The sequence below is a fragment of the Leuciscus leuciscus genome (genome assembly GCF_965113295.1).
Source record: "Leuciscus leuciscus genome assembly, chromosome: 11".
Classification (NCBI taxonomy): domain Eukaryota; kingdom Metazoa; phylum Chordata; class Actinopteri; order Cypriniformes; family Leuciscidae; genus Leuciscus; species Leuciscus leuciscus.
In genome coordinates this window covers 25,385,546-25,407,691 of record NC_138735.1, presented here as the reverse complement: position 1 = coordinate 25,407,691, position 22,146 = coordinate 25,385,546, and the positions used below count along the sequence as shown (strand labels likewise).

Sequence of the window (22,146 nt, the reverse complement as noted above, 5' to 3'; positions counted from 1 at the left end):
CAAAAGAATAGTTAATAGTCACTATCGAAATAAGTACTAGTCTAATGAATAAGAACTAGTACCAATTTAATAGGCACTATAATCTAATTAATAAGTACAAGTGTCTATTTAATAGGTACTAGTGAATGAGCTCCAGTCTCTAAAAAAATAAGTAACTAGTATCTAATGAATAACTACTAGTATCTTTTAAAAAGGTACTAATATCTAAAGAATAGGCACTAGTACCTAAAGAATAAGCACTAGTAGCCTACTTAATGGAATATATAGGCTACTAGTATCTGAAAAATAAGTAGCTAGTAGCATGAAAATAGATACTAGTAGGTTTTACGGATTAAATGTTAAAACTGCGTGCCATAACCGTCTATATTCGTGACATTATTAATAATAATGCGAATGACTGGAGGAATGTAGCCTACAGCTTGTGCGCATGCGCGTCAGGACGAAAGCCCCTCATCCGAAAAATCTGATGTCATCTTGCCGGCAATATTTTCCTCTCTGTCTGTATTTTCAATTTCAATCATATTCCACTCCAATACAAATAGCGTGTGCAATTGGTGAAGGGTGTACTAGACTGTGTGTGTCGTTTGTTTCTGTTTGCACACACATCATGCATCTCCATGGAGCAGCAGCAGCTGATCTAGACGGCTTGTTTTGTTGAATGAAGGTGGACGCTTAGGACACAACAGGTTATTAGCGTTTTTAAAGGAGATAAATACGATGTCTGCGAGAGAAAGACTGAAAGAGAAGATGATAAAAGAGAGCGTGACACTGCTGCCATGCTTTTATTTCGTGGAGGTAAGTGACTATCTGTTTACATTTGCACGTTTGATTTGACAGGTGACAACTTCAGAATATATCAGAATAAGATGACAATTCCATCAGGATAAATATTCAGCCTATATGTTACAGTCTGAAACGATAAATGTAAAATGTAAAGGTATGACTAGCAATAGTGATAAATTAAACCTGAGGAGATTGTATTGCCCATGATGCTCTTTATATAGACTCTTATCATGAATGGACTTCCCATTCAGGTTTCAAAGTATCAACTTCACGTCAGATGTTTCTGCTAAATTTCTTTGGAGAAATAAAACAAATGTTTGAGTTCATATTGTAATTATCCAAAAAAAATAAAATAAATGTTATCCATTGAATGTCAATGCTGTAGGAGAAACTATCCTTTTTTAGACGTTTTATACTTTATAAGCTTTATTCACCACGAAAATTCTATATTTTTTGTTGCTGGTGTTGGCATAAAGTAACAAATTAAATAATAATAAATTAAATTAAATATATATTTGATATACAATTTTAAATATTTAAAATAATTTTTAAATTCCATATAATATTGAGTCATTTATTTTAAAAGTTTATTTTTTCTTCATAGCTGTTTGTAATTAATCTGAGTCTTTGACTGTTTCTGGCTTTTTGAAAGTCACAGTTGAAACATCAAACTCTACGGATGCTAAGGATTTATTCTACTGGCCCGATTGGGCCAGTGGTTCAAATATTTTCAATGGCCCCACCACAAAAAGTAGGCTAATAAATAAATAAAATATGCCTAGTTATTGTCTTCATTATTTTTGTCTTTGTCCTTTGTTGCTTGATTAACATTAAAACAATGACAGGCTTATTAGGCTGCTGTCACTTTAAGAGCTGCATGGATCCAATATACTGTTACACATGCATTTTTTTCTCAACTTTTTATATTCACTTAAGATACAACAGACTATGTTTACTAGGATACTTGCTTTTTTTTTTTTTACGTAATTCTGTGTGAAAATGACCGTTCAAGTGCAAGAAGACGTGAAAGAGAGCTCAATTCACCATTCATGCAGTCTGAGAAGCGGCTTTTAGGCGGGCGTTTCGGATGGGTGCACACACAAAACTCCTCACACTATTGAATTGAGTCCTCTTCCGCGTCTTCTTGCACTTGAATATTTAAATTGTCAAGGATTAAAAACACGTTCAAGCTGACAGTTGCGTCAACCGTCCCGAGCAATGTTTACGCTGGTCTCGGGCCATCGGGCAGTCCTTATTGTCGAGCCCTGTAGCATTTCCTTTTGATTGCATTTGATAGACACAGCGAGCAAACAAAAATTTATCTCACTAGCTTTATTATTATTTGCATTAAATTAAAATAATGGGGGTTGTAGATGAAGAACACTGATCTTTGGATTTTTATAAGAAGCTCTTTGCTTTCACGTTGCAGTTGCACCCAGGCTTTTTATTGAGCATTGTTCATTTCGGTAGATATTTTCCTTATCATAAAATATCATATAATTTGATATGTATGACTAACTGGCATAGAGTGATGTCAGCACTGGGATGCTGTGCTTCTGTCAGCTCTTCTTCTTAGATGTTCACCCCAGGAGGTGCTGCTCTGCTCTCCATACATCATGAAGTGGTTAGTGGAATATATGTAGGTCAGTGTGACATAAAGAATTGAGGCGGTGCAGCTTTCACACCGCATATGCATTCACAAAACACGTGATCTAGTACTTAAGAGGAAGATCTAAGCGTGCACTCATACATTATGCAGGGTTGTGCTGAATCTGACATTTTCATTCATTTATTCATTCCTCCATTTGCTGTTTTTCTGTGAGGTTTGCAAAAGTCTTTGTAAATACCAAGGTCTAGAAGATCAGGATTATCATATTTGAAGGTTTTAAGCAGAAACAGCTGGATTTTGTGCTTGTCAAGATCTCATTGAAGTTTCCTCAGGTCACAGAAACCTCCCTGACCCAAGCACATTTCCTCAGCAATACTCTTATCGTAACCGGTCCTTCACCAAGCGGACACCATCTGTACCTGCTGTGATGGTGCCTGTCCCACATGGATCTGAAAACAGCCTCTAAGAAACACTATCCTCCCCAATTACAGCAATCAATTATTAAGACCTCAGTGTCACCTATTCTTTTCATTTGGGATCATATTAAAACCAACATGAAATGCATTCACAACCCATTATTCTTCCATAACATGATTGGAATTTTTTTTGCTTATACTGTATATACTGTATCTGTAATCACCTTAATTATTCCACATATGAGCAAGCATGTTTGCAAAATCGGCCTGTATATTTTATGGCAGATTGTTTTGTCGTATTTAGCATGGTATGCCAGTTATTAAAAGCCCTTCATTAAATTTCTTTACAGTAGAGTGCTCGAGGTCAGTTTGCGGGCATTTGATTTGCAGATGGTTACAGCAAGCAGCTGCCGTTCTGTGCTGATTCTGCAGGGGTGACCCATATTTTCTACCAAAGCACTGGCACTTGGGACAAACCGTAGGAGATTTACAGTCCAGCCGATCATAAACACGAACGTCAAAGAGAATCATGACACATCATAACAAGGCACCCATCAAAGCCTACTTTTTAAATTACAGTAGATTTTAAGTTTTACATACCAGATAATTGTTCTTACTGAGCCTTCTCCCATCAGAGCACATTGCGCATTTCGGAAGGAGGGGCTTCATAGAGACAGAAACTAAACGGAGCGTTACTGACAGACTGGGAAGAGAGGTGCTGCAACAATGTAAAATATGTGAAAAATGTATTGTTGAACATTCAAGCATGAAAACCTCTTCTATAGAGTCCAAAAACAAAATCAACACTTTGAACACTTTAATTGATCCCCTTTAAGATTTATGTATTTGAATGGCATATCATTGCATTCAGATTTAACATAAACAAACCAACAAACTTAATTTGATGCATATTTAGTAGTCATACATTGCATAAATGAAACGGGTAATATTTATGCACTTATACGCACTCAAACATGGTATAGTTTATTATAACTTGTATTATAACTGTATCATTGTGAAAATTCAATTTATTTAAAAAGTATGAACATGGTTAAAATATGGCTAGCTGTGGAACAAAAAATCTGAGTGTAAGCCATACCAATCAAATCATATTTTCACCATGTGTAACTATACGAGTTCCTAATTTAAAAAGAGCTTTCTCTTTAATGTAAGTGTGACTCCATATAGTTTTACTGCAATTCTGTGAATCTGTCACCATTGGTCTGTTTTATTACTGACCTGAACTCATTAAATGGCTTTCATATACCTAGGATATTATTTATTTTGCAATAATGACAGGCAGACAGTATGTACATTTCCATAGGGACATGTTATGTGGTGTAATGTAATACCTTGAAAATGTTTGTTGAAGAGCTATGTGATGTTTTCTCGTCTCTAACAGCTTCCTCTACTGGTCTCATCTGTGGTCAGTGTGTATTTTCTGGAGTGGACGGACATTTTCAAACCGGTCCGCTGGGGTTTCAGCTGCCACGACCGCAGTCTGAGTCTGCCTTATATCGAACCCACGCATGAGGTTATTCCATTCCTCATGCTCCTCAGCCTCGCCTTCGCTGCTCCTGCTATTACGGTCAGTCTAACCCTGCAGTGCTACATACACACACATACATGTGCTGCAAGATGCACTCATGCTTCTGGATACTGTACATTGGATGATGTCAGAGAGATAGGATTTGTTACCTGCATAGTGGTAAAAATGTGTCTTGATTTGTGTGTATTCAGGCACTTTGTGTTTAAGCCAAGTTGGACATGACTGGAACAACATTCTATTCAACGCTAATCTCGCAGTGCCAGAGCTATCGGCTATCGGCATAGAGTCTAGTCTACTCTGCATCTTATTCTAGCCAAGAAACGCTCACTTAGACAGACTGTCAGAATAACATAAGCACACAAGCAGGTTGTATTCAGTGGACACATTTTTTGTTACTGTATGCACTTTTCTATTCATTTTATATGTATTAAATATATTAATAATAAGAATAAATGTTTCTTGAGCAGCAATTCAGCATATTAGTGTCACATTCATGTTTAGTTTCTGTCTTGTTAATTTTCATCTTTGCCTGATTTGCCTTATGACCAGTACACATTAAACGATTTTGGGCTGTCCCAGACAAAAGATGACCAATCGTGGTGATTTCTGAGGTCGTGGCTCCTAAACGGTGGTTCTACGTCGTATTGAGAGAGGTTCAAAGATGGCGGTTGTCACTTTTCTGACAGTGTCAGAAGTTTAGCATGATCATCTCACAGTGTTTGCTGTTACGACCTACATCTAGTGACTAGCCAATAAAAACGCAACATGAAATGGCGTATTGATCTACGCGACACGACGCTCAAACTTAAAAATTCTTACCTCAAGCTCCATTTGCAAAATTGCCATGACAAGTTGGCTTTTTTTCCCTAGCATTGACCATATTCTCCTCTTTCGCTTCCTCTTCCTTTTTTCAGCGCACATAAAAACCACAATTGCCAAAGTGAGATCATCTTGCTCTATTTGTTTACCAAATTTTATTCTTCTATACTAACTTGCATCATAGCGTATACGATTCAATAGGTGTCATCATTGTACGGTCTACATACATGTCGTACCCAAGTTGATTAGATCCATGTCGTATAGTGTGATTTGTAATTATCTTATAGAATTGCTAAAATTGTACAGTCTGTAGCAGACATTAGTTCTAGTTCATTCATTCATTGCAATAGTCCTGATAAGTTCACTCCTGTTCCTTTGATCTTTCTTGGGTTACGCTGCACAGCCAAACCATGACTGAAGACTGGCGTAATGGTGCTGAAAATTCAGCTTTGCCATCACAGGAATAAACTGCATTTTGCAGAATCACTGATCAGGATTTCAGATTATGTCACAGGCAGACAACTAAGCTAAAAGCGGAAAATACAGCTACGCTCATAAATATGTATTTGACTTGCTGCTAAATGCGTCAAAAACTTTTAATATCTTCTCCAAACTAAACTGAAAACTCAATGACAGGAAAGTTGTTCCAGGACCAACTAGGATGTGGATGCAGGAGCATGTCCTACTTGAGAGTGAACTTATAGTTTGCCTGTGGTCTATTATCACAGCTGACACACACCAACTGGCCTCCCCTTCAGAACCTTATCTGACACAGTACAGAAAAGAAAGCTTGTGCACGAATAGCTCAAATACACAATGAGATTTTCCTCACGCTACTCCGTGAGCAATGAGCTGTCAGATAGCATCTTTCTCTCCTCAACTCTATGACACCTTCAGTACATCAGTACACTGCCAGAACGTCTGCCAGCCCTCTGAGGATGCCCTGATGACACAGTGAATTTGCTGTTCTCTTCTTCTAGCTAGCAAGGAGTCCTCAGGTTAACTGCTAGTATTAGAGGAGATGAGTGCAGTTTCGCAGCAGGCTTTACTGTGGATTTTTTGGTAGTTTGGTTGTTCACTCGTACTGAAAATCGGATTATTTCACACTCAAATTCATGTTGAGTTTTTGGGGCAGATTGCTGTTGTTTCGGAAATGCAGGATGGTTAGTTTAACAAACGCTAATGGGCACTTGGCGCTAATGGGTTGGTTGTGGTTCTCATCTCTCTGATCCTCTGAACTTATTTGTAGATAATAGTTATTTAGTTAGTGGCAAATTAAAGAATCAAACATAGACTGAGATCATCTTCACACTTGGTAAATGTTCTAAATACACCGCAGGCATTTTTTTTATATTAAGGTCAAACATTTATCAAGCATGTCATTTTTTTTTTTTTTTTACATTTCATAAGATTTTTTTATCTTCAGGCAAAAACATGATTAGATTGAATATATCATATTAACATGAATCAAAAGCAATCAAACATTATACAAAAATCTCCAGTAAAATAACATCTGAATATGCCCAGAGGGTAATTGTATTGCTCAGACAGGGGTTTATATAAACTTTGTCTCAGATTTGACTTTTAGACTTCCTTAGGAGAAATAAAAATGCACACATTAGTTGACATTCAACAACAGTATAGAGCTATAATATTAATGCGGATGAATAATCTGGCCTTGGGAGACTTCAATGAAAAATGTTCATACTGAAACCTCTGACATTCTTTAGCAGACTTTGCAAATATGAGCACGGTTTGAGACTTTGTTCTCTTTTGAAAGTACAGAGAAGACATGTAAAATGAATGGATTTTTTTCAGGACAATAACTGTTGCAAAAATGTGATTTTTCATTCCTACTGTACAGGAAAGAGAAACGGAAAGCACTGACTGAACGACTAAAATGACTAGCATTACAAAGACACCCGATGTACTTTTCTCTGCAGCATGTGGCCACCATGCTAGCTATTTTAGGTAATTAAATAATTTAGTTTGAGTAGCAAGCAGAGAGCTCCGATCACATTTTCATCTTATCTCAACAAGTTCTGCTGCATAAAAATGCATAGCGAAGTCTGTCTAAAAACTCATTTTAGCTGTCCAACAATGACAGTCATTAAAAATGACCCACTCCATCCTTTCCTTAGCGCATTCTGGGTCTAAAATCTGTTTACCTACATAGGCCTGATTTAGCATCAGGCAGGAAGTGACTGCAGGCATTGAGATGTCCTGTTGTTTCTCCAGGTGTCATGACACACTATCAGTGTCTGAGAGCCGAGTTGGTCAGATGGGATGGGACGGTGGGATCTGCATGCTTCCTGGGATCCGATTCAGGTCACGGTGTGGCACATGGACAAGCCAATGTTTAGATCGTATACTTAGCACCTCCCCCACTAGGCTGGAGCGTAGAGCACAGCCGATATCAATCCCACTGGGATTTAAACTCCTCAACTGGCGACATATGCAATATAGAATAGAAGATTGCTAGCTGTTGAGTATGTACAGCCTATATTGAACTAAAGATTTTTTTTTTTTTAAATCAATTATATATAACAACACATTCTTTAAAAATACACATTTAACAATGTATTATATTGTATAAATATATAGTACTGTATATAGTTCACTTCAGCACTTTACAGCCCTAATGTTTGTGCAGAAGTCAGTGGGTGGGTGATTTTCAGAAGACAGGGAGGTGAAACGACAGGGACAGATCTGGAGCAGATTACGGATGGATGTGCCTTTGATGCACAGTGACAGCCTTGCTTAAGATGGGCATTAATACATAAGTGTGCAATGATCAAAAACGGCCGCTCTCTCAACCCATGAGAGAGCTGATTGCATTATAGCTCATCAAAACTGTGCATTTTCAAGTAGACAAGGACATTATGGCTGTTCTGTTTAGAGGCATCTGTTTAGAGGCTTTACTTCAGAGCTTCTGGATTTGGTGTCATGGTAAAAAGAACCCCCTGAAGAGTTAGTATGAGAACGCTGAATGCAATCTGAGAGGAGAGATATCCACCGTTCTGAACATTTGATCCACTCCCACCTCTGTCTTGGTGTGTTGCATGTCCACAGATCATGATCGGAGAGGGGATTCTGTTCTGCTGTCTGTCGCGAGCGCAGTGCGGAGGTGGAGCTGAAGCCGATATCAATGCGGCCGGCTGCAACTTTAACTCTTTCGTCCGGCGAGGTGTCAGGTTTGTGGGTAGGTCACATTTCTAGCAGATAATATTCTTGCAATCCTGATTAGTCTTTATTCTGTTAAAGGACCACATGGAATGATACATTTTTGTGGCTGGAATTCTGTGGAATGATAAAAAAAAAAAAAAAATTCTTCTGCTGAGCTCAAAAGAAGAAATTCTGAACAATGTTCACGCGGCTACCTGTTACGCATTAAATGCACACGAAAAAAACATATGTATCTCTCAGAACATGCATCTAAATATTCCTTGCAATAAAATGACAAAATATCAATGGACATATTGGTATCGACTGATAAGACTTTTTAATGTTATCGTTATCAGTAGAATAAGATGATTTATTATAGCCAAATGATCATGGAATCCCACATTATTTCTAGTTGATAAACGTGAAGGCTCCACACAAAACAGATTGTAAGGGATAAATGTACATCCAGCCGGTTGTTTTCTCGGTCTTGCATCAGCCTGAAGGGGGTTTATTCTGAAATAACAACCGGCTAGATGTACATTATCCCGCGTACACGGCTACTTGCCACATAAGTAAATAATTAGACACGAAATGTTGATCTGAGTTGAAATATTTTATTAGGTCTTTAAAAACTGAGAAGCAGTTGCTAACGCGGCAAGTTCAAACTAGACGGACATTTATGAGATACGGTATCCAGTCATACCACTTATTACACAGCATTTCGCCACATAAATAATTATGGAGATAAGAGATATTGATTTCAGATTAAACTGTTTTAAAATCATACCTGTTTTTATCTAATAATCCAACAGTGTACAAAACAATAGACACAAAATGGCAGCAGCTGCGTTTGTATGAAACAAGAGAGATATAACTGTACACAAAATATTGATTTGACTGAGTTTTAATATTTTATTAGCTCACCAAATGCAAAACTTCCACGAAAAAAAGTTCCTAGCAAGCGTATAGCGCTACTGACTTTAGTAACCTGGATGATCCTGCGTTATCTGTTTTCAGCTGTTGATTTCTGGGAATAACATGCCGCTGGATGGCACGATTGACCAAATCAGAATCAAGTATTCCCCAGAGCTGTGTAATAAATAAAATTATCCAATATACTTATCAACTTAAAGTTAATAATAAATATCAGTAATAATCAGATATCGGTGCATTAAAGTTCTTTTTCTTTTCAGGCGTTCACGTGTTTGGCTTATGTGCCACTGCTTTGATTACCGACATCATCCAGTTGTCGACGGGTTACCCCGCCCCTTACTTCCTGACTGTCTGCAAGCCCAACTACACTTACCTCAATACCTCCTGTGAAGAAAGTTTCTTCATCCTGGAGGACATCTGCTCAGGATCTGACGCTGCTGTCATCAACGCCGGCAGGTACAGCTCTGATTCTTGGCAAACGGAGATAGATCTCTGTTGGATTAACAGTGCCACAGTCATGTGAAACAGATTATCTTAACACCCGCTGATACAGACGTTGAAGTTGATAAAAAATCTTCAAGTACTAGTCAAGTGTGGATTCTTGACACTCAGGAATTCATACGAACGATACAGGCACAAGAGCCCATACAGATCAAAGCCAAGCGTCACTGCAGCCTATGAATAGGGGCTGGAGATTAACGGAACAGCTTTTGATGTACTTTTTAATAAGGTTGGTTTTCAAAGGAATGGATGAGGCTGGTGGTGACCATCTCTCCACTTGTGTAGATTCGCTAAATAATAAAATATACTAAAGTGGCTTATGAATTTCTGAGCATACTGTATGTATGCTGACGGATACAAAGATATTGTTTACCCCATTTATATCTCCCCCTCTGTCTGAATTAGATTCGCTGTTGTGTCAATTCCGGAACCCTTTATCTGACTTGGATGTGTTGTAGACCTGCAAATATAATCTGATGTCTCAGGTTTTGAAAGTATAAATAATATGGGAGTTAATTGCATCCTTTACCCCAGACTTTTTTTTGTCAAAGATATATAGTATATGCAGTCAAATCAGCTTGTTGTTTCCTGCTTATGTGAACTGTGCAACTGTGAATGTTTATTTATCCTCTAAACAGTCAGAGAAGATGCAGACACACCATTAGGTTCAACAGATTCAGTGCACCATGGGAGTCTCCCAAAGAGCCAATAGCCATGGGCATAAACAGTGTCTCTATAACATTCACATTAGTAATTACTAATCGCACAGACAGAATCTATCTGTCTTTTAGTGCTGTAAAAAGAAGGTTTTTTATCCCCTTCATGCTTTTGCATGAGTTACATTATATGATCACGCTCTTATTCAAGCAAATTATTTTAAACGCTGTCTGTGAATCTCCTGTCTGTGTGACACACACTGTGCAAAAGAATTGGGGATTTAAGTTTTTCGGATCACAAACCTGTGATGTTCACCTGTTCGATTTCAGACCAGGTTGTTAAAGACAAGAACTCTAATATTTGATCGCATATGTTTAGCTCTACTTTTAGTGAGGATTTTGCTTCTCATTTTGATGATGTTTGGAAGCTGGTCTCTCTTGACTGTCCCTCAAATAACTTAGATGCTGAACAGTAACTTATTTTATTTAACTCTACCTGTACTGACATTTTAGACTCTATTGCTCCATTTTGGCTGAACCATGGCTAAATAATGATACACGGGCTCTGAGATGAGTATGACGGTGCGCAGAATGGAAATGAAAAAAAACGATAAGTTGCATGTGTCTTTAGAGATATTACATACGTCATTAACTATCAAAGAGCTGTGAAGGAGGCTAAATCAAAGTATTTCTCTGACATCTTAGCTAGAAATATCAAAGACCCAAGATTCTATTTCAACAATAACTCTGTTATAAATCATTCTATTGATCTGCACTTTGATGACCCAGCCACTGCTTATGAACACTTTTTAAGGTGCTTTACAAGCAAGATACGTGACATTACACATTATTGTCCCCATAAACTATGATCCTCCTCCTTCATCTTTTAATGGCTTTGAAACTATCTCTATAAACACTCTTCATGAACTGGTTACGAAGTTAAAACTAAACACATCTGTAACTGACATTATTCCAGCGTGCCTACTTATTCAGGTTTTTGATGTCAATGGGCCTTGTATCCTATCAATAATAAATAAGAGTCTTTCTATAGGATTTGTTCCAGATTATTTAAAGCATGCTTTTGTTAAACCTGTTGAAAAAAATCAAACCTTGATTTGACAGTTCTCTTGAATTTTAGGCCAATTTACCTTTTATCTAAAAAATCCTTGAGAAGGTAGTTTCTGTCCAATTATTAAAACATTTTTTAGAGTCAAATGGAGTCTTTGAATCTTTTCAGTCTGGTTTTTAGAAACATCACAGTACAGAATCTGCTCTTAAGAGTGTCAAATGATATTTACTCTGAATATTACTTTGAGTGCGGCCTTTGATTTGGTATATCATGATATTCTTATTTCTCATCTTGAACATTGTGTGGGTATTAAAGGTCATGCATTGAACTGGTTCAAATCTTATTTGAACAATAAAACTTTTTCTGTCTATATAGATGGATGTTTACCCTCCAAATCCCGTTTCTCTTGCGGGGTTCCCCAAGGATCTATTCTTGCACCCATTTTGTTTTCTTTATGCTCCCTTTGGGCTCATTTTTAGAAAACACAGAGTATTATTCCATTGTTATGCAGACGACACTCAAATATATGTGCCCATAATAACAATGCTGGTCTACGTGCTTTAACTGCTTGTTTGTCAGACATTAAGGCATGGATGTCCAATGATTTTTAAAATCTCAACGAGAGAAGACTGAGGCAATTGTGTTTGGACCATTAGCTGTCTCTGGCAGCTTAAATTAATTGTTGGCTTATGTAAAGCCATCGGTTAAAAACTTGGGTGTTGTCTTTGACTCTGCCCTGTCATTTGATAAGCAGGTAAATGCAGTAGTAAATTCGTGCTTTTTCCAGCTAAGACTACTGGCTAAAGTTAAAAACTTTTTAACCCCTGCTGAGTTTGAGAGACTTTCATGCATTTATATCTTCTCATCAAGACTATTGCAATTTAATTTAGGTATTAGTCAATCCTATATGAACGTTTGCAAATAGTCCAAAATGCATATGCTAGACTCCTCACTGGCACACGTAAATATAAGCACATTATATGAGCCGTCTTGCTCTCTCTGCATTGGTTGCTGGTGTGTTTTAGAATAGAGTTTAAGATTTTACTCTTTGTTTTTAAGGTCTTAAATGGGCCGGCACCTTCTTATTTATCTGAACTTGTGACTGTTAACATATCTGCTAGATGTTTAAAGGGATAGTTCACTTTGAAATTCATTTTTGGTATGTTTTAGCTTACCTCAAGGGCATCCAAGATGTAGGTGTCTTTTTTTCCGCAGTAGTTTCAATTTTGATATTTTTAGGTCAAACCGTTCTTGTCTGTCAGTCATATAATGCAGGTCTATGGTCACGGTCTCAAAACACAAGCACAGAGTCCAAATTAAAACAATTCCCCGTCGTCCAAATTAAACAATTCCCCATCGTAAGTACACATTGATGGCCTAAGACACGAAACGAGCGGTTTGTGTGAGAAAACGAACAGTATTTATATCGTTTTTACCTCTTATACACAGACATGTCCCGAGTGATCTGATCTGACGTGTACGCAGACTGGTGCATAGATATATACACTAGATGTCGCCTTAAAGACATTCGTTCCAATGAACTGCCGTAGACAAGGCGACATCTAGTGTTTATATATCTATGCACCAGTCTGCGTACACGTCACGATCAGATCACTCGGGACATGTCTGCGTATAAGAGGTAAAAACGATATAAATACTGTTCGTTTTCTCACACAAACCGCTCGTTTCGTGTCTTAGGCCATCAATGTGTACTTACGATGGGGAATTGTTTAATTTGGACGACGGGGAATTGTTTTAATTTGGACTCTGTGCTTGTGTTTTGAGACCGTGACCATAGACCTGCATTATACTGTATGACTGACAGACAAGAACGGTTTGACCTAAAAATATCAAAATTGAAACTACTGCGGAAAAAAAGACACCTACATCTTGGATGCCCTTGAGGTAAGCTAAAACATACCAAAAATTAATTTCAAAGTGAACTATCCCTTTAAGGTCATCAAATCTGTTGATCACGGTTAAAAAGAATGGGAGACCGGGCTTTTGCCATAGTCGGCCCCAAATTGTGGAATAGCCTACCGTTATCTATTAGGGTAATCGCTACAGAATCTTTGTTTAAAGCAAAACTTAAAACCTACCTTTTAGAGAAGGCTTATAATATGAGTCTTTCTGAGCTTGTTTTTGTACAGCACAATGGTCAGCGACTGCTGTTTTATTGTGATATATAAATTAATAAACTAAACTAAACACACGCTCGTGCGCACAGAAAGCCGCTTCAGACAGCGCTTGAACGGACAAAAACACAAAATTATGCCAAAATGCCCTTTTTGTCGAGTATCCTCGCAAGCACAGTCTCAAATGAGTTAAATGAAGTCTTAAATGAACGTAAAGAGTTGTGAGAAAATGGGATGCGTGTCAGATCCACGTGATGTGTGTCAGGTTTTAAAGTGACCGCAGCCTAATAAACCTGCTGCTGTCTGTCATTAAAGATAATCAAAGAACAAAAGAAAAAGAGAAAATCACTCACTGCACTTGACTGAATAACTTTTGAAGGATTAATCTATATTTAATTTATAATTTATGCAGTGAAGACTGTGAAGTGTTTGATAACTTTATTCAATTTCTATATTTATCCTACCTGTTAGACCTACCTGATAATCTTCAAGCACTGTTTACAAGGTTACATGGGTCAAAAACAACAAAAACAATAACTTTTTGTGCATTTTGACAGGGCAAGTAAAAATCTGAACCGGTCAGACTGGGCCAATAGAAAAAATTGAGCCCCGATATTTATTTATTTATAATTACACTGTAATGCTGAATGGCTATAATGGCTAAAATTAAGGGGAAAAAATCTATTTCATAGAAGACATCAGTAGCAGTATTGGTATATAGAACACCAATTACATAATGAGAAGAGAACTGTTGTTAGATTTTCTCCTCATGAAAAAAAAAAAAAACCCATAGATTTACTTTGGGGAAGAGGATGCACTTAAAATCAATCAAATGCCCAAGCAACTGCATAGCAATAGACTAAAAACCACCTCTAACGCAATGTGTAGAAATGTTTCAAATGTGTCTGCTGTATTCTTGTTTCAAACTCTTTTGATGCCAGAACTGATCGGAATTGCTTTCATTTATTTTAGAAAATCCTTCCCGTCACAGCATGCAACACTGGCATCCTTTGCTGCCGTGTATGTCTCGGTGAGTAAAAGTCAGTCATTTAGAAGTATTCAGGCACTTTCAATTCACCGTGCTGCTAGAAACTAACAGATAAAAAAGCTGCGCTCATGTCACCTTCTGTGAAAAACTGAACCTGATGTGTGGATAAAAGGACTACAGCTCTCAACTGTAATTTGTGCTGCAACATCCAGATGCCTTCATGCAGTTTACTGGACCTTGTCTAAGTAGCAAAATGGAGTGTTGACCCCCTTGAGTCGTGTGTTTTTATGTGTTTGTATGTAATTGTCCATTCGAGGGTAGGAATACAACAATTTGCGTCATTACATGTTCAACAAAATGCTGTTAAATAGCAAAAATCTCATTCTCATTTTTCTCTGCTCTTGAAAGAAAAACAAACAAAACCAACATGAACCATGTGCACATTATATGTTGACAGAATATCAATAAAGGCATTTACATTTGCATAAAAAATAAATTGGCTAATTTAGATGTCAAAGAATGTGTTTACATGCACAATCTTACCCAAATTTGCATAAAGAGCTTAAAATGTGTTTGGCCATGTAAATAGTGTACTTGTCAGTTAAAGGTCATAAAGGTTTTTTGCACCTTTACTGGTGTTCTGTCAGGTCATTCAGTGTGTTATTCAATTATTCATTATCTCTTTTTAAGTTTTAACATCGAAACCAGAGAAAAACTTGATGATTTCAAAGTGTGGTTTTGAAAATAATCCATATAGCTCTCTCAAGCTCAAGGTCATTTGTGACCCTGGACCACAAAACCAGTCTTATGGGTAATTTTTTTTTAAATTGAGATTTATACATCATCTGAAAGCTGAATAAATAAGCTTTCAATTGATGTATGGTTTGTTAGGATAGGACAATATTTGGTGGAGATGCAACTATTTGAAAATCTGGAATCTGAGGGTGCAAAACAATCTAAATATTGAGAAAATCGCCTTTAAAGTTGTCCATTTCTGTTGCCGATTTTGTTGCATCCACTCACAGAAATACATTTTTGATATATTTAAGGTAGGGAATCTACAAAATATCTTCATGAATCATGATATTTACTTAATATCCTAATGATTTTTGGCATAAAACAAAAATCGATAATTTTGATCCATACAATGTTTGGTTGGCTATTGCCACAAATATATCTGGTTTTGTGGTCCAGGGTCACATTTGATTCATTACATAAAACAAAGAATCACCTGTTATTTATATTGAGCAGTTTCGCTTAAACCCTTATGAATTTCTGTGACAAGAGCACAGATTAAGCTGTTTGAATGAACTTACACATTGTCATCTTAAATGGATAGTTCACCCAAAAATGAAGGTTCGGAACAACTTGAGGTTGAGTAAATGATGACAGAATTTGTATTTTTGGGTGAACTATCCCTTTAAGGACAGTCAGTCTATTAATCTTGAGTCAGTGGATGCTGACTCCTTTCTCTGGGAATTTGTACCAACCAACTCACAACTCTAGGGTCTTCCCAGTCACAAAATACTCAAATGATTAAAATGCGCTTCATTGGTGTAGCGATAATATGCTCTATGATACACTCAAATAAGCTGATTCATGTTCCCTGTGGTTAATAATTTTTTTTCTTAAGTGTTTGAAGATTATTATAATTATCAAAGTGTCTTTGAACATTTTCAATGAAAAGCGTATGGTTCTGGCTCACTACCTGATTCTGCTTCAGCTTGGAAACATCACAGCAATTGTGATCATCTCTTTCTTGTGCAGATGTACTTCAACAGCACGTTGACGGACTCATCCAAACTGCTGAAGCCTCTTCTGGTCTTCTCCTTTATTATCAGTGCCATCATATGTGGCCTAACCCGTATTATTCAGCACAAGAACCACGCCATTGACGTTTACCTGGGCTTCCTGCTTGGAGGGGGCATCGCTGTTTACCTAGTGAGATGAATATAGCCATTTTATTATATATCTCATTGCATTTTAAAGCATCTTCATCAGATTAAAGGTCTTGATAATCTATTTACTTGCATGTACACAACATTAAAACATAAAAACCATGATTTAGCCAACTAGGACTTGTTCCTGGATCAGATCTGTGTTGGTTTTGGAACAACATTCCCATCAAACAATCATAAGCCAAGCTCTATACTGTAACTCTTTATTTCCCCTAGAATTAGTAGGAATCAGATTTGTTTAATTCTCCAAACTGCAGCCTAACCATAAAATCAGAACAGTTAACAGCAAAGTTGTTTCAGGACCAAAAATGATGTTGATCCAGGAATATGTCCCACTTGGCAAACCCTTATTATTAAGTATGTTGGGAAATTCCAATGAAATATTGTGTTTTGTCTGTCCAGGGTTTGTTTGCTGTAGGGAACTTTCAACCGAGCAAGGAGAAAAGGACAAGTCAGTTTCACATTCGGGATTCTCATCGAACTATGGCTGACCTGTGCCATCAAGGTCACCACCTCCCTGCCAAGAGCTGCAGTGGCAGTGACGGCCTCTCATCTTCATGCTCCGAGGGCATCCTGCACCGCAATGCCCAACACCACCAGGCAGGACCTCCAAGCAGCCTGAAAAAAACTAGCAGAGATGGGGAGATCATCAATACTCGCAGCCCTCCACACAAGGAGAACATGGTGACCTTCAACACCTTGCCCAGAGTGCATACGCCCGCCATGGACGAGTCTGCCTTCCGGAACGCCACCATCCACACGTCCTCGGTAGATTCGAGTCGATCCAAGCAGCTGCTGTTGCAATGGAAGAGTAAGAATGAGAACCATAAACATTTCCTTTATGCCATGGAAGGTGGACCAGGACAGTCTCCTCCAAACAGCATGGATGTCCGCTGCAATTCTGAACCCTCAGCTGTGGGGATCAACGGTGAACATCAGGGGCCTGGAACCCCATATCTAAAAATGGCCACTGGAAGTACAACACTTCCAAGCAACCCCAGCGGAATTGCTGGCGGTGCTCGGATATCCATCCAGTCTCGACCTGGTTCCTCGCAGTTGGTCCACATCCCAGAGGAGACACAGGAGAACATGGGCGGCTTGCCAAACAACTCCCGTGACAAATGGCTAAAAAGCATGGAGAGGACTGTGGAGAAGGGCGGTGAGGTACCGGTGGTTAGGACTAACTCTAATGGCCAGCCGCGCATCATGCAAGTCATTGCGATGTCCAAGCAGCAAGGTCTCCTGCAGGGAAGCTCTCCCAGTTCTGACAGCAGCAGCCACACCAGCTCCACAGCACCGCTCCAGCGCTACAAGAGCCTAACTGAGGAGTCTGGAGGTCAAGGCAGCACTGGAGCCATCATTCGGGTGGAAGCCCATCCTGAGAACGGCCGACCCCTGGTGCATGCGCACTCCACGGATGGAAGTGGCTCCTGGACGTGGAAGTCCCAAAGCAGCTTAAGACAGTCATTTGAGCTTAACGACTTGAATCGGGACTCGGAGAGCTCTGAATCCGTGAGAGATGGGAACAGTTCTACAGACAAAAAGAGCTCTACGGACAGAAAGAAGAATGGCTCTAATGCTCCTAAAGTCGTCGCTGTGCCAACTGTCCCAACTGTCCCTATTGTATCTACAGCAGGCAGTAACCACCATCCCATCCAGACCATTTCCACCATCCGGGTCACTCCCATGGAAATGAATGAATCTGGTTCTGAGAGCCACGACTCCAGCTTGCGTAGAAAAACCAGGATCCTCATCCCTGAAAGAGGAAACAGTCCAGATAATACCAGGAACATTTTTTACAAGGGAACATCCACCACCCCTGTTTTTAAAGAGTAGTCAGTCATTATCTTGACAAAACAAACAAATGAAGAAACCAGAAGAGGTTGGGTGTTTTTACGTAGACACATTTGCTTTGTTTCACACAGTTATGCATGAGATGATTCACTGACTATATATACATGACAGAAAGAAAGAAAGAAAAGCACAACATCCAGGTTTTGGTTGTAATTCTGTTTACTTTTGTGGTAATAACATTGTAAACATATGACAGTATATCACATGGAAATGGTCTTACCTTTTATGACACACTGTGAAGATGAAACTGTGACTGTGCCAAGTTTGAACTGCAACACTGTATTCAAGTATTTAACATCACAGATATCTTAAAAGATTTTTCATATAGTCATACTTTCATATACATCATTCACTTATTCATACAATGATAACTATGCTAGCTGAAACTCTTATTTTTGTATTCTGTAAATAACTTTTAAACTTGGTGCTGCCCAATTCTAAGAACATTATGTAAAAAAAATTGACAAATTAGAAAAAAACAGATCTTGAAATAGAAAAAAAAATATATACTGTTTTCTCACTCCTCTGAAAACTGTCATTTGAACTTTCTAATGACCATAAGTGCTTAGAATATTCTCTGTAGCAAATGATAGTCATAAAATGACATGCACTTCACGTTTACTACTTGCAATACAAATACTTTACATACTCTACGTATCTGTAGGAATTTGTATGTAAAAAGTACGTTCATGTATATTTCAATAGACACGAAGGATAGTGTCCATGTATGTAACCTTCAATGCAAACATAAAAATGAACTGATAAAAAAGAACTACACTTTACATACAAATACCAAGAAATACTAATGAGATTCATTTATTCCAACTAATGTCCATCTTCCACTCTTTTCTCAGCTGTATATTTGCATAACAGAATTAACTGTACTTTTTTTTCCCAAAAGATCATTCTGATTGTATGTCAGTTATTTTAAGGTTAGCTGCATTAGTAGCAAGACAATATTCCACAATGATTACTTAACTGTGGTTATACCACTGTGAGTTCCAGCTTTTTAGGCCAAACAGTCATATTAAATGTTTTATACACTTGAGTAGCCCACTAAGAAAAGAAAAAAATGGCTTTACTGTTCACAAAGTGATTTGCAATGAGCAAATGAGCTCATTAAATCTAGTGTCATCTTAGCTGTTAAAAACTACAGCAGAGACATTTAATTCCATGTTAATTGACTGTGTAACTTTTTATAAACTGTAAATTAATGTGCCAAATGGTATTTTAAAGAGAAGATTCTGTTTTGAAACATTTCTATAGAAGTCTGTATTCTTATAAACCACAAAACTCTTTCAGCACAGCTGTAGCCAATGCATGGTAGTTTGATATTTCACATTTATTTTTTGGTTTCCTTTTTGTAAATGATGCATATGTGTAGCAGCTGCAAGTGTGATTATTTATACTGAATATAAACTTCTTGTTGACAATCTTTATAGATAAAGTTATTTTAAATCACACCAGAATACACTGTATGTTATATCTAATTTGTCAAGAGATTGTTTGGATACCTGTTAATGTGCACTAATGATTTTAGAAATGCATTAAGCATGCTGGTAGCAGTGTGTGTGTTTTCCGAGAAACATTGTACTCTGTAGCACTCTGTGTAACTATCATCGACACAGTGAGATTCAGTTTGGATAGGAATGAATCAAGTCGAACCTGTTACAGTGATGTTACGTGTTAATGTTGCGGCGGCCTGACAGAAAAATAATGTCAAACTCTGTTAATACACAAACAGTTTGTTTCTAACGTAACATGGTTCTGTTTCCCTTCAGTAACATGGTAGTTGAATAAAAACTGTGCTGTATCAGTGTTTGAATAAACATTTGCCATTTAAAACAGCTGAGTCTCTTCAATCATGAATTGGCTCCACATTTGCAATGGCACTTTCCACAAATAGGGTAAGAAAAAAAGTGAACAAAATGATTAACCTTCATTTAGTTTGACCAAAGGGTCAAACTAAATATTACATTAGGTGCTTTATTTTCTAATTATTTTATTTGAGGTATTCCATTATTTTTTTATTTTATGTCTGAATATAATTCAAAACCCAATTTGTGTTTTATGCCAAAATTATGACATTGTTTATGACACTTAATTTCTGGATACAGTCAAAAAAGTCTTAAATGGCAAAATTTTAATGGGACATCAATTTGAACCTTATTCTTGGAAAGTGCCTATAATACTTTGTTTCTTCGTCACTACTGTCATAAACATTAAGGATCAGTTAGTGAAGTACAGTCAACAGACATACACGAATATGTATGTATGGTGTTTGAAAAAAAGTAACATTTTCAAATGCAAAATTAAGGCATAACAACTTTAAATAGCTGCCTTTGGTCTTTTGTCCATCCTCGAAAATACACTCTGTCAGAAAATTAGCGTGGTCAGATAACTCTCATCCTTTCCCCTACACCATGCTACGTCGATTGCATTAAGCAAACCAAAGCTGGCATGCAACGCTTTATCCATGGCTAGCATTTAATGAGGATGTTTTAAAAGAAATATTAATTTCACACTGGATCAAGAACGTTCCACGCCACACAAACACACACAAAGCTGCCTTAGTGATGTGGAAACGCTGGTCTCGTTGAGACTGCCATGTGTAATTAACATCGTACAGTAAAAAAGTAGGTCAGTGAATTGACCTAAATTGAATGTGAGCGCTGCCAGATACAACTCATCTCTTATGAATCCTTGAAGTAAACCAAAGGAAAATAAAACTATATAAACAACAACGGCAGCACTGTCACACAGAAACACTTTACATTTTCTAGAGTCTAAACCAAACATTAGTGAAGTAGGCTACTTGTGGTTTTCAGTTCTCAGTTCGACATCACAACAAAGAGAATCGCTGATATGTAATATACTTACAGACACTTTCTTTTTGCTTAAAAGATTCCCTAGTGTGAACATGTTTTACTTCAGTCTCTACAGTCTCCATGTGAAAAAGGACCCTAGTTTTTTGTAGCAACCATCATTTAAGTGTACAGGTAGTATATAGCTAGTAACCAGAACAACTATATAGCCTTTCATTATTGTGGTTCGATCAATGTAACTGTAAAACAAACAAACAAAACATAGCTACAACTGCTATAGTTGTAATAAAAAGGCATTAAATCCCCTCATTCCCCTAATAGGTTATTTCATACCAAAACACCGGGCTGGTTAGTGATTTGATAAGGAACATTTTCATAAACTCCTTAACTCATAACTTCACAAACTTCCATTGTCATAACAGACAAGCTTCTTCAAAAGCAGCCAATATCCTTGGCTAAAATACTAGTCTGTACTACTTGTGTTCAGTTAACATGGGGGTGCTAACCAAAAACCTATTAGGCTGCCAACAAGATCTTGAAATCTGTAAAGCTAACATGCTAATGCTAATGCTGTGGGTTCCCACTGAAATTACAGCTTCTGAATGCAAGCAACTATTGCCTTTGAATTATTTGGCATTCCTTGTGTCTGAAAGATGAGGAATTTTGTTTTGGATATGTATTGTTGAATAATGTATTAGATATCAATTGATGATTAATGTGAGACAGTTGACATTCAAACTATACAAAAACAGTGGGATAAAATATGCATAACTGATACAGTAGATGGAAATAAGAATGATTGTTCAGGTGATGGCAAAACTTTAGCTAACCTAACAGTGCTTGAAAGAACTCATATAAAATCAGAGGGCATGAAATTCATAAATAG

The 22,146-nt window shown here is 37.5% G+C and overlaps 1 protein-coding gene across 2 annotated transcripts; it reads left to right on the top strand.

The window, feature by feature from the left end:
• The first annotated feature begins 435 nt into the window (after nt 1–435).
• On the top strand, nt 436–20,275 carry plppr4b (phospholipid phosphatase related 4b). 2 transcript variants are annotated; one of them, XM_082183665.1, is made up of 7 exons: nt 436–795; nt 4,211–4,396; nt 8,249–8,378; nt 9,535–9,730; nt 14,608–14,665; nt 16,391–16,564; nt 16,984–20,275. In XM_082183665.1, the coding sequence occupies exons 1-7, from the start codon at nt 718–720 to the stop codon at nt 18,415–18,417; spliced, it is 2,256 nt and encodes a 751-aa protein (XP_082039791.1). In that variant the 5' UTR covers nt 436–717; the 3' UTR covers nt 18,418–20,275. The 2 variants fall into 2 exon arrangements, with proteins under 2 accessions (XP_082039791.1, XP_082039792.1); XM_082183666.1 differs by lacking the exons at nt 436–795; nt 4,211–4,396; nt 8,249–8,378 and adding an exon at nt 9,239–9,434.
• Nucleotides 20,276–22,146: the final 1,871 nt, after the last annotated feature.

Excerpts from the sequence above, each read along its gene's own strand:
- plppr4b (XM_082183665.1), top strand. The coding sequence starts at position 718 with ATGTCTGCGAGAGAAAGACTGAAAGAGAAGATGATAAAAGAGAGCGTG. Across the intron at positions 9,731-14,607 it reads GCTGTCATCAACGCCGGCAG|AAAATCCTTCCCGTCACAGC; the intron begins GTACAGCTCTGA and ends CATTTATTTTAG. Across the intron at positions 16,565-16,983 it reads GGGGCATCGCTGTTTACCTA|GGTTTGTTTGCTGTAGGGAA; the intron begins GTGAGATGAATA and ends TTGTCTGTCCAG.